At 35.9% G+C, this 12,166-nt stretch overlaps 1 protein-coding gene across 3 annotated transcripts in view; it reads left to right on the forward strand.

Moving 5' to 3' along the window:
* Positions 1-11,802, forward strand: part of LOC123566611 (spatacsin-like) — an 87,179-nt gene extending 75,377 nt beyond the window's left edge. For all 3 annotated transcript variants that reach the window (XM_053549704.1, XM_053549706.1, XM_053549705.1), the window contains exons 34-41: positions 400-537; positions 1,837-2,050; positions 2,472-2,614; positions 3,049-3,156; positions 3,622-3,790; positions 7,266-7,492; positions 7,771-7,922; positions 10,637-11,802. In XM_053549704.1, the coding sequence (XP_053405679.1) occupies positions 400-537; positions 1,837-2,050; positions 2,472-2,614; positions 3,049-3,156; positions 3,622-3,790; positions 7,266-7,492; positions 7,771-7,922; positions 10,637-10,817 (1,332 nt within the window). In that variant the 3' untranslated portion in view covers positions 10,818-11,802. The remainder of the gene's footprint in view (positions 1-399; positions 538-1,836; positions 2,051-2,471; positions 2,615-3,048; positions 3,157-3,621; positions 3,791-7,265; positions 7,493-7,770; positions 7,923-10,636) is intronic.
* Positions 11,803-12,166: the final 364 nt, after the last annotated feature.

Consider the following 12,166-nt stretch of genomic DNA (forward strand, 5'->3'; position numbering starts at 1 on the left):
CTCACATTTCTTTCTAAATAGCTGTTATTGTCTGTTGTTAGTTTGCTGAGTAAGACTTTCACAATTTATTCAATAATATTCATTGATCTTTTTAACAGAAAGATAATGGCCTACATGATTGTAGCCCATAAAGAATCAACATTTTAATGTTGCCTTTCTCATTGAGGATATTTTTTTGTTAAAATGTAAGATCAAAACTTCAGGTGAAATCTGTCAAATGAAAAATACATGAAAATATATACATGTATCATATTAAAAAATTGTTTAGGGATTCAGCAGGTCAGAAATATACTTACTAAGTGTGCCCTTTAACAATAATTTATAGAAAATCCTTTGATATATTGGTTAAGATATTACATTGGCAGTGATTGTTTTGTATTTTATTACATTTTATTACAGGTTCTCTACATTGGATATGATGATGTTATAACTGGTGATGATTTTTTCATTCTAAAGTCTCTGCTAAAAACCAACTGCTCGGCTAAATTCCGCCTGTCTGCGGATTTTCTGGGTACAAGTAGTCTATCAGCACAACAGGTTAGTTATTTTCAAGTCTTATTGCTACTGTACAATGGTTATAACAGGAGCAAAGTGAAAATCCTAAAAATAAGCCAGGGGTAACTGTAGAATTTATATAATGGCTCCACCTTTTTGAAGACATCAGCCCAGTGCAAAAAGTTTTTAACTGCTTCTTAATGCCCAATGCAGGCAACCACTACTTTCTGTACTGAGCTGAAAATTATGATGTTTTTTTTTTCATGGTAGGTTAAAGGCAGTGTATGCATCTGCCTAAATTAAGATTGAAGCAACAACTGGAAAATAATTTGGCTCATGCTCTTGAAATTAGTTTTTGGCCTCAGTTCAGCAAAGTTCATGGTCACATGTCAAAAAATGTTTTCAGTCATTTCAGTTTGGTCAGGTGAAGGTCTTACTAATTGTTGAGTGAACACTTTTGGTATTTACATGTCTACACTTGTTCAAAATCTCTCTTTATCATTTGGAACATGCACAATGTATGTTTTTATGCCCCCAAAGGGAGGCATATTAGTTTTCAACTGTCCGTTTGTTAGTCACAACGTTAACTTTTTGCATGAAGGCACTTTACTTGTGAACCACTGCACCCAGGACCTTCAAACTTCACATGTTGATAGTACTCATTGGGTACACGACCCCTACTGACTTTGGGGTCACCAGGTCAAAGGTCAATGTCACAGGGGCCAATGTTAACTTTTTGCATAAAGGCACTTTACTCGCAAACCACTGCACCCAGGACCTTCAAACTTCACATGCTGATAGTACTCATTGAGTACACGACCCCTACTGACTGGGGTCACCAGGTCAAAGGTCAAGGTCACAGGGGCCAATGTTAACTTTTTGCATGAAGGCACTTTACTTGCAAACCACTTCACCCAGGACTTTCAAGCTTCACATGCTGATAGTACTTATTGAGTACACAACCCCTACTAACTTTGGGGTCACCACGTCAAAGGTCAAGGTCACAGGGGCCAATGTTAACTTTTTGCATGAAGGGACTTTACTCGCAAACCACTGCACCCAAGAGCTTCGAATTCCACATGCTAATAGCACTTATTGAGTACACGACCCCTATTGACTTTGGGGTCACCACGTCAAAGGTCAAGGTCACCAGGTCAAAGGTCAAAGCACTGCGGGGGCATTTGTCACCATTAGTGACAGCTCTTGTTCTAAATGCTTTTAAGATTACAATTTCCAAGAACTATGAAGGTCTTATTTGAAGTTTGATAAGGCTGTATAAAATAAAAAAATATTTTATTTTTGAAATTGAGATGTGTGAAATATGTGGTTTAATCGATACAGGTGGCTGGATTTTTATCTGATGCCATTCTCCAGTCCTATAAAGTGAGTGTTGGTGACACTGATGGTGGGCAAGAGTTATTCTTTGACCCAGGAGAAAACTTTGCAGACTTTCATCAGATAGTTAGACTGTGCCAGGAACCATCGTTGCTAGGCAACAGACTTGTAGACAGTGTGGCCTCTATGTCTGGAAATCTAGAACAAGTTAATGACAAAGGTTGAGTTACAGTCTATTTTTGATAATTCTTTAAATAATATTGATTCACTTTATAATCAAACTGAAGCGCATTTAATTGGTAGTACTGTCTGGCATTTAGGCAAATAAACTGTTATGAAAATTTGAAGTAATTTTGTTGATAAATAAATTTCAGTATGTCTATTACCGGTACATAAAATTTAGTGCTATATGATTGGGAAGGATATTGCGTTAATATTTCCAATCTATGACAGATTTGATGAAATGTTTTAGGTCAGTTTTTGTATAGTTTTATGATTAAACTTGAAAATCATGAAATACTTTGAGATCATTGTGTAAGGAAAATCTGTTTCTGGGTTTGAACCCTTTTGTCATAATATACTCTGAATAATTGTCATATAGTGATGCTTTGTTTAAACTAATGTTACAATTTTTGTTTTAGTTTTGACTTTACAAACAGAACTTCTGATACTTGCCCATGAATGTTACACGGCATCATGTGACATGGAAGGAATATCCAACATACTTCGAGCAGCAAGAATTCTCACAGCCCATTTACAGGCTGCCGGAGAACATCAACTTATGGTGAGAAGTGGGGATGGGGTGTTGGATTGTTATATGTTAGCAAAATTACTTATTGTTTTAACAAATTGATTGAAAAGCTTTACCAAAAATTAATAATTAAAGTTTCAACTGTGTAATAGTAATTAAAGAGCCAGTACATGAGAGACATCTAAATCATTACCAAGTTACTCTGCCCTAAAACTCATGCAAATTGTTAAAGTTAATGTATTGCCAACAGTATAAACTGTCAACCTGTTGATGGTTATTTTTAAAAAAAAAAATGGACCAGTATATCGTAATGACAGCCTGTTCATATCTAATGTTTGTTATATGGAATGTGAAATTAGCGGTACGAAAGAGTTATAGAGAAATGAATAATTTATTAGAACATGAAACAAGTTATCCAGGATGATATTACTTGTAACATACAATTGTTTTTCTTTTAATTTTTTTAGACACGTTTGTTGACTGGTGTAGGGAGGTACAACGAGATGACGTACATATTTGATGCTCTTCAACAAAACCATCAGTTTGAATTGTTGCTTGGCAAAGGGAAGGAGAAAGTATGAACCTTTCGTAGCGACATTTACAGCTGTAATGATGACCTTGTATGATAGAAATAAGCTAAAATACTCATTCCACTTACCAGAACATTTTATTTTATGATCTGATATTTTATATTGTCCATCCCATTGTGAAGGACAGGGACCACCAATAAAAGAATTATCCAATTGTCATAAACTCTCAATTATTTTTACGTACTAAGATCTTGGTCAAGGTTGAGGAGGAGTAAAATGGGACCAGTAGATTAAAAGTTAAGTGCTCTTGATTTATCCTGCAACCTGAAAAGAATATTATCCTACATATAAATGTCATCCTTCATGAACATTTAAAAAATGGTTACATTACTTTATTTCTTAAAACGTATAATTAAAACAACATGTAACGCATGAAATAAGGCATATTTTGTTTTTATAAAACAATAAATTGAGTATGTTTGGCTAATATTCTGTACATAATATCTACAGGAAACCAAACTTAAGACAGCGATACTAGATTATTTGAAGAGGTACCACCCTGGAGACACTGACACATACACAATGGTCGCATTAAAGTTTATGATGTACCGAGAAATTGCTCAACTTCTAGAACATAATGCAAACAAAACTCTTGATAAGTTAAAAGGAAAACCTTTAGGTGAGTAAATCATGATTGAACTTAGTAATGTAATTAAAAGTAATACAAGTTTCAGATTTTTAGGGACCTCCGTGGCCGAGTAGTTAAGGTCACTGACTTCAAATCACTTGCCCCTTATCAGTGTAGGTTTGAGCCTCTCTCGGGGCTTTGAATTCTTCATAATGAGGAAGCCATCCAGCTGGCTTACAGAATGTCATTGGTCAGTGCATTATTTCATCACGAGCGGGCACCTAGGGTCTTCCTCCACCATCAAAGCCGAAAAGTCACTATATGACCTAAAATTGTGTCGATGAGACGTTAAACCCAGCAAAATAAACAATTCAGATTTTTAGACTGAGACTTTTACCAGTGCATTATAATCACCATTTTAACTCGGTAACAAGTTACTTTCTTTTCTGTCTTTCTCTTATGTTTTCCCATTACATTATGTCCTGTAACTCTAACTGCTTGTCAGTTTTATCAGTTGTGTTTCCCCATTATGTTATGTTTTGTAACACTATCTGTCTGTTCTTCTTTTTCCCCATTATGTTTTGTTCTGTAATTCTGTCATGTTTAACCAGATGTGAATATGTTTCCCCATAATGTAATGTTCTGTTATTATGTCTCCCCCAGGAGACATATTGTTTTTGTCCTGTCCGTCCGTCCGTCCGTACGTCACACTTCATTTCCGAGCAATAACTGGAGAACCATTTGACCTAGAACCTTCAAACTTCATAGGATTGTAGGGCTGCTGGAGTAGACGACCCCTATTGTTTTTGGGGTCACTCCATCAAAGGTCAAGGTCACAGGGGCCTGAACATTGAAAACCATTTCCGATCAATAACTAGAGAACCACTTGACCCAGAATGTTGAAACTTCATAGGATGATTGGTCATGAAGAGTAGATGACCCTTATTGATTTTGGGGTCACTCCATCAAAGGTCAAGGTCACAGGGGCCTGAACATTGAAAACCATTTCCAATCAATAACTAGAGAACCACCTGACCCAGAATGTTGAAACTTCATAGGATGATTGGTCATGAAGAGTAGATGACCCCTATTGATTTTGGGGTCACTCCGTCAAAGGTCAAGGTCACGGGCCTGAACATTGAAAACCATTTCCAATCAATAACTAGAGAACCTCTCGACCCAGAATGTTGAAACTTCATAGGATGATTGTTCATGCAGAGTAAATGACCCCTATTGTTTTTGGGGTCACTCCGTTAAAGGTCAAGGTTACAGGGGCCTGAACATTGATAACCAGTTCCGATCAGTAACTTGAGAGCCACTTGACCCAGAATGTTGAAGCTTCGTAGGATGATTGAACATGCAGAGTAGATGATCCCTATTGATTTTGGGGTCAGTCTATTAAAGGTCAAGGTCATTGTGGCCTGTTCATGTAAAATCATTTTTTGGAAATAACTTGAGAACCACTTGACCTACAATGTTGAAACTTAATAGGATGATTGGAAATGCAGAGTAGATGACCCCTATTTATTTTGAGGTCACTTGATCAAAGGTCAAGGTCACAGGAGCCTGAACAGTGACTTGAGAACCACTAGGCCAAGAGTGTTGAAATTTAGCGGGATGACTGGACATGCCAAGTAGATGATCGCTATTGCAGCCAACCATCAGTGTCTCTTTGACTTTCGCTCCTGACCCCTATTGACTTCTTGCCTATAGGACTTTGCATTGGGGGAGACATGCGCTTTTTTACAAAAGCATTTTCTAGTTCTTTTTGGATTTCTGTTTTCTATTACATTTCCCCATTATGTTCTGTTCTGTAGGTCCGTCTATGTTGTTATGTTTCCCCATTATATTATGTTCTGTAATTCTGTTTGCCTGTCATTATGTTTTACCATCATGTAATGTTCTGTAATTCTGCCTATCTACCTGTCTTAAAGTTTCCCCATTTTATTATGTTCATTAATTTTGTCTATCTAGTTGTCATTACAATTCCCCCACAATGTTATGTTCTGCCAGCTTTCTGTCTGTCTGACATTACGTTTCCATATTACATTATGTTCTGTAATTCTGTTGTGTTTAACTATATATGATCATGTTTCCCGTTCTATCTGTCTTATCTATTTGTCATTACATTTCCCTATTATGTTATTTGCTGTAGTTCTGTCTGTTGTTACCTTTCCCCATTATGTTAAGTAATGTAATTCTGTCCATCTTATGTTGCTCATTATGTTTTGTTTTGTAATTCTGTGTGGGTTCTTTAACTTGTATATATATGAGGATATTATTTATCTGTAAACTAGGAAGTTTTTACCAAATGTGTTTTTCTAGATCTGTCTTACTGAATATGCAGGTCCTCAATAAGTCATTCTGCTTGTGTTTATTCTAGGGATGGGAACGAATACTGAAATCAATATTCGAATATTCGGTTTGCCATATTCGAATATATTCGAATATTCGGTTTGTTTTAATGGAAGCTTTCAATTCTTATTAAGTGATTGGCATAAACACAACGTATTCATTTGTTTACAGCGTGGATCATCGTACGTAATAAGGCCAAAAAATGTTTGCTTCGGGTAACCCGATCCTACTTAGCAAAACCCGCCGATCCTAGCATTTTATTTCACGATTCTGTCAGTATAATCATGAACATATTTAACTAATTCAGTGTTTTAGCTTCAAAATAATACAAAAAATCAAAACGATTATAATTTAGACCGTCGCAATTTTATCTAAAAATAGCAGGTCGCCCCATTTAAACACGTGACGCGCTGTTGTATTACCGCCGCCATTTTGAAAATTTTTAATTGTCGTGTAAAAAGCAAGTAAGGCAAACTTAAACCTCCTTCAACATGAACTTATGCATCAGTCATATGTTATCTTGATTTTATTATAAAAGTTAATTCGAATACGGTCGATTGCGGATGAAAACCGATTCTGCGGATGGTCTGAAACGTCGTACAAAATATTGTGAAAAGTCAAAAGATCGGCAATATATACAAGTTTGGTATTGTTTTCGAAAAAAAAAATTCTACAACTTGTTACATAAAACAGGCGCCAATAAAAATGAACAAACGATATAAAGATATCACATTTACGCCTTATACAAACTGTTAATCCGTAGCGATGACCCCAGGTAATTATGTATTGCAATTTTCTTGTTAATTGGACATCTTTTGACATGCATCTGACACAATGACGCCTGTTGCAAACTGTTAATCCGTAACGATGGCCCCTGCCAATTATGCATTGCTATTTTCTTGTTAATTGGACATCTTTTGATACTCGTTAAACAAACATGACATGGTTTTATTCTGTAGAATTAGCATGCTCATATTGCCCAAAATCAATGATACTTATTTTGAACAAAAATATACAATAATTTACGAATATTCGAATTTGATTTTCATATTCGAATATTCGACCGATTTCCGAATATTCGAATATTCGTTCCCATCCCTAGTTTATTCTGTTCATTATCACATATTTATACATAAAAGTTGGTTGATATTTTTATGATTGCATTTTCCAGAGAATACCAGCGATACACAAGGATTGTTACAGAAGGTAGCACAGTTTCTGTCCGAGGCTGCTGAAAGTTACATCAAGGACAATTGCCTACGTCATGCCCAGGCCTGTGTTAGGAAGGCTCGTCTTGTTGCCCTGCAAGTCAAATATCTCCCATCAAATCAGCAGTTTATAAATCTGACTACAAAAGGAGCAAATCTTCTTATAGCTGATCACCCAGTGTTTACTGAGGTATTGTAGTAGATGAAGTTTTTTCATTTCTAGTAAAGATCAGTGTTTACTGAGGTAAATCTATATTTGACCAATGAGATATATTCAAGCTAGAATGATGCATTAGTTGTCTTTTTTATCTCTCATTCTATTGACTAGAACTTGTATTTGATGCAAGTAATTGAATATATGTTTTGTTTTTATTTAGTAAAGGTTACCAGATTGAAGTATTTTTCCATGATCACTTTTATATAGACTTTTCTGACGGAGCAGATTTTTTTGTAATGTATTCTTTACAGGCATACATTATAAGTGAGGCATATAAGCAGAAAGACAATTGGGCACTGGCTCTTTGTAACAATGTTATAAAGCTTGGTAATATGAAATATCTGCAGGACTTCAGATCTCACATTAGAATTACCCCAACACTTGTAGAGGATGCAGTTGACAGGTGAGTGTGTTCATACTGTATTCAAAATCAGAAATACCCCCAGCACGCATAGAGGGCAGTGGACAGGTGAGTGTGTTCATACTGTATTCAAAATCAGAAATACCCCCAACACTCGTAGAGGATGCAGTGGACAGGTGAGTGTGTTCAAACTGTATTCAAAATCAGAAATACCCCCAGCACTCGTAGAGGATGCAGTGGACAGGCGAGTGTGTTCAAACTGTATTCAAAATCAGAAATACCCCCAGCACTCGTAGAGGATGCAGTGGACAGGTGAGTGTGTTCATACTGTATATTTGATACAGAAATGTAGAGATTGCAAGGGACAGGTGAGTATGCTCAGACTATATTCTAAGAGACATCTATGGTCAGGTCTTCAGTAGTACATGTATGGTCAGATTGTATCCAGTGGAAAAAAGACAGATTTTTAGCTCACATGTCACAAAGTGAGCTTTTGTGATCGCGCAGCATCCGTCGCCCGTCCGTCCGTGCGTAAACTTTTGCTTGTGACCACTCTAGAGGTCACATTTTTCATGCGATCTTTATGAAAGTTGGTCAGAATGTTCATCTTGATGATATCTAAGTCAAGTGCGAAAATGGGTCACGTGCGGTCCAAAACTAGGTCAGTAGGTCTAAAAATAGAAAAACCTTGTGACCTCTCTAGAGGCCATACTTTTCAATGGATCTTCATAAAAGAATGTTCACCTTGATGATTTCTAGGTCAAGTTCGAAACTGGGTCACTTGCCTTCCAAGAACTAGGTCAGTAGGTCAAATAATAAAAAAAACCTTGTGACCTCTCTAGAGGCCATATTTTTCATGGGATCTGTATGAAAGTTGGTCTGAATGTTCATCTTGATGATATCTAGGTCAAGTTTGAAACTGGGTCACGTGCCGTCAAAAACTAGGTCAGTAGGTCTAAAAATAGAAAAACCTTGTGACCTCTCTAGAGGCCATACTTTTCAATGGATCTTCATGAAAATTGGTCAGAATGTTCACCTTGATGATATCTAGGTCAAGTTCGAAACTGGGTCACTTGCCATCAAAAACTAGGTCAGTAGGTCAAATAATAAAAAAACCTTGTGGCCTCCATTTTTTTCATGGGATCTGTATGAAAGTTGGTCTGAATGTTCATCTTGATGATATCTAGATCCAGTTTGAAACTGGGTAAACTGCGGTCAAAAACTAGGTCAGTAGGTCTAAAAATAGAAAAACCTTTTGACCTCTCTAGAGGCCATATTTTTCAATGGATCTTCATGAAAATTGGTCTGAATGTTCACCTTGATATGTAGGTCTAGTACAAAACTGGGTCACGTGCCTTCAAAAACTAGGTCATTAGGTCAAATAATAGAAAAAACCTTGTGACCTCTCTAGAGGCCATATTTTTCAATGGATCTTCATGAAAGTTGGTCAAATTTTTATCTTGATGATATCAAGTTCAAAACTGGGTCACATGAGCTCAAAAACTAGGTCAGTATTTCAAATAATAGAAAAAATGATGTCATACTCGGTTCAAACCTGGGTCATGTGGGGACAGGTGAGCGATTCAGGACCATCATGGTCCTATTGTTAAACATGTAATAATGTTGTAAAAGGATGAGGAAGAGCAAGCTCCCTGTGTTTCAGCTTTTATAGTTTTGAGGGAAGATTCTTTCTCCAGCTTTGACTGAACAGTTTCAAATAAGCTGTATTTATTTTAAGAAACTTTCATTTACACCTAGAAAATTGTAAACTTGTTTATCAAGTGGAATACCATTTTTCGACCGTACAGTACTACAGTAAGAATACAACACTGATTTACTTAACCAGTTCACCTGTGCCAACCAGGCTGTTCTCGATAAGTAACTGTTAACTTCCACACACCTAACAGAAGTGAAGCCCAGATGACCTGATATGACCAGTCAGTGATTACCTAGAACATAGAAGATACATCCTTTTTCACGAATATTGAATATATCTCATCAAGAAGCAACAGTTTCCTGCTTAGCTCAGTAGGGAGAGCGTTGGTCTACGGATAGCGGGGTCGCGAGTTCGATTGGGCGGGATGTATGTTCTCCGAGACAATTTGATAAAAGACATTGTATCTGACATCATTCGTCCTTCACCTCTGATAATTCATGTGGGAAATTGGCAGGTTTTTGCCAAGAACAGGTTTGTACTGATACAGAATCCAGGAAAACTGGTTAGGTTAACTGCTGACCGTTATATAATTGAAATACTGTTGAAAAACTGTGTTAAACCCAAACCAAACAAACAAAATCTATTCTTACAAGCTTATAAAAAAGCAGACAAGTTTTTTTTAGTTTTTTCTAATTTGTATTGAAATATGACCATTTAATCTAGATGCAGGAAGCAGATAAAAATGATCTCATACTTCTAGTGAAGTTCAACATCAAGTTCCATTTCATTTTATGAATTGCAGCATAAAGATTAGATTAGAAATTCTCTTAAAAATAATTTTATCTCGATCAAAAAATATACTGCAATATTATACTAAAGAGCAAAGTGCAACTTTGATTGTCATTCCCTTTTATGTGAAAAATGATTTATTAATACATGGTATACAAGTAGATTGACAAAGCTATATCACTGTCAGTGTGACTAATATGGATTATATCGCACTAATATTACCCAGTATTTCACAGAAAAGCATGAAATAAACAGTATCACTCCAGTTTCTGTATTTTAGACTACATTCTCTCTTTATGATTAATTTCAGATACCAACAGTGTGCTGATAAAACTCCACAAGCCCCTGCGAACATCAAAAAATTATTGCAGTTTTGTAAGGATGTCAAAGTTCAGTATCGTATAGCTAAACAGCTTTCTCTGCGGGATGTTGTCATGAATCTAGAGAAAGGCGATGCTAAAAGTTACATAATGGACTTTTCAATGTCATGACAGTAACATTGTGAACTTTTTACTGTCTTTATGGTAACTTTGTAGCATTCCATTGTAGAGTTTTCCAACAGTAAACTAAGAATGTAGAATACAAACCTCTTTATTAAATAAAAAACACTTAAATTATATAAAATTGTAGACTATTTTTATGTTTTGAGTAGGTGTCAGTTTGGGAAAAAAGTATAATCAAACAGGTTTGTTTCAGTAACTCCTTAAGTAGGTATATATTGGTAAATGTATGCAGCTTTTTTGGCTTGAAAAATATAAATCATTTAATATTCATTGAGCTTAATTTCTACACTTGGATCTTCCTGTCGCCAAAGTTTCCTGAAGACGCCTACTGCAAATATTCAGGTTATCATTTAGAGCAAAACACATGGTCACCAGCACTTTATTCATGTGTCAATTATTACCTAACTATTTGCATTTCAGAGCAACCAGCTTGCTATAATTTTCCATTTACTAAGAATTGAATGTCATTCCCATTTGCGTATGAAATAAATGGACAAGTTTTAAGTGTGTAGAGGTGCAAGTATTTTACTGAAGTTTTAAATATGTGGAAGCTGGAGGGTTTTAAATTGTTTAAAATGTATGGGAGCTGAAGTGTGTTGGACATGTTTGTGTGGAGACTCAAGTTTGGCATGTTTAAAGTGTGTAGAAACTGAGGTGTTGTGCACAGAAGTGTGTGAAGGCCTAAGTGTTCAGACAGTAATAATTTCAGGTCAAAATTGTAACCAGTGGAGTATTTCACTCTATGGTCAGTAATTAAATCAACCTCATCTGCTTAGCAGCCTAATCTACTGGATGTTATCCTCTCTTAAGGTGCAATATTTATATATATTATTATTACTCTGTATTCTGCTACCTTTTGAAGTATTTACCAGTACATAACTTATAAATAACTCAAATGTTGCTGTTTTGTATTTTTTCACAATTGTTTACTGTTTGTTAATAGTTTTGGAGCAATAAAATCTATGTAACAATACCAGTGTCTATTTCTTTAAGTACCGATAGTTGAAGATAACTCGCCTCCCTGGTTAGCTTGGGACATTTAAGAGAAGAATATCAATCATAAGGTTGAGAATTCAATTTCAAGACAAGGTGAATGCTCTTGGTATCTATATAATAGAAGATAATTTGACAGAAGTCATTTATCCTCCATCTCTCATTGTCAAGAGAAAACTCTCTCTTACTCTTGGATAACAGGGAAAAAAACGTTGAGAAAACAGTTTAGCCCAAATCAATCAAAGACAAGATTCCTTAAAATATTAAGATCAATTGCCAGTTCCATCAGTCAATCCAGGTTGCTCTCTACCCCATGTGCAGTAAGGTAGAGTACATAAATACCC

Source organism: Mercenaria mercenaria, chromosome 8 (genome assembly GCF_021730395.1).
Source record: "Mercenaria mercenaria strain notata chromosome 8, MADL_Memer_1, whole genome shotgun sequence".
In the NCBI taxonomy this organism is placed as follows: Eukaryota; Metazoa; Mollusca; class Bivalvia; order Venerida; family Veneridae; genus Mercenaria; species Mercenaria mercenaria.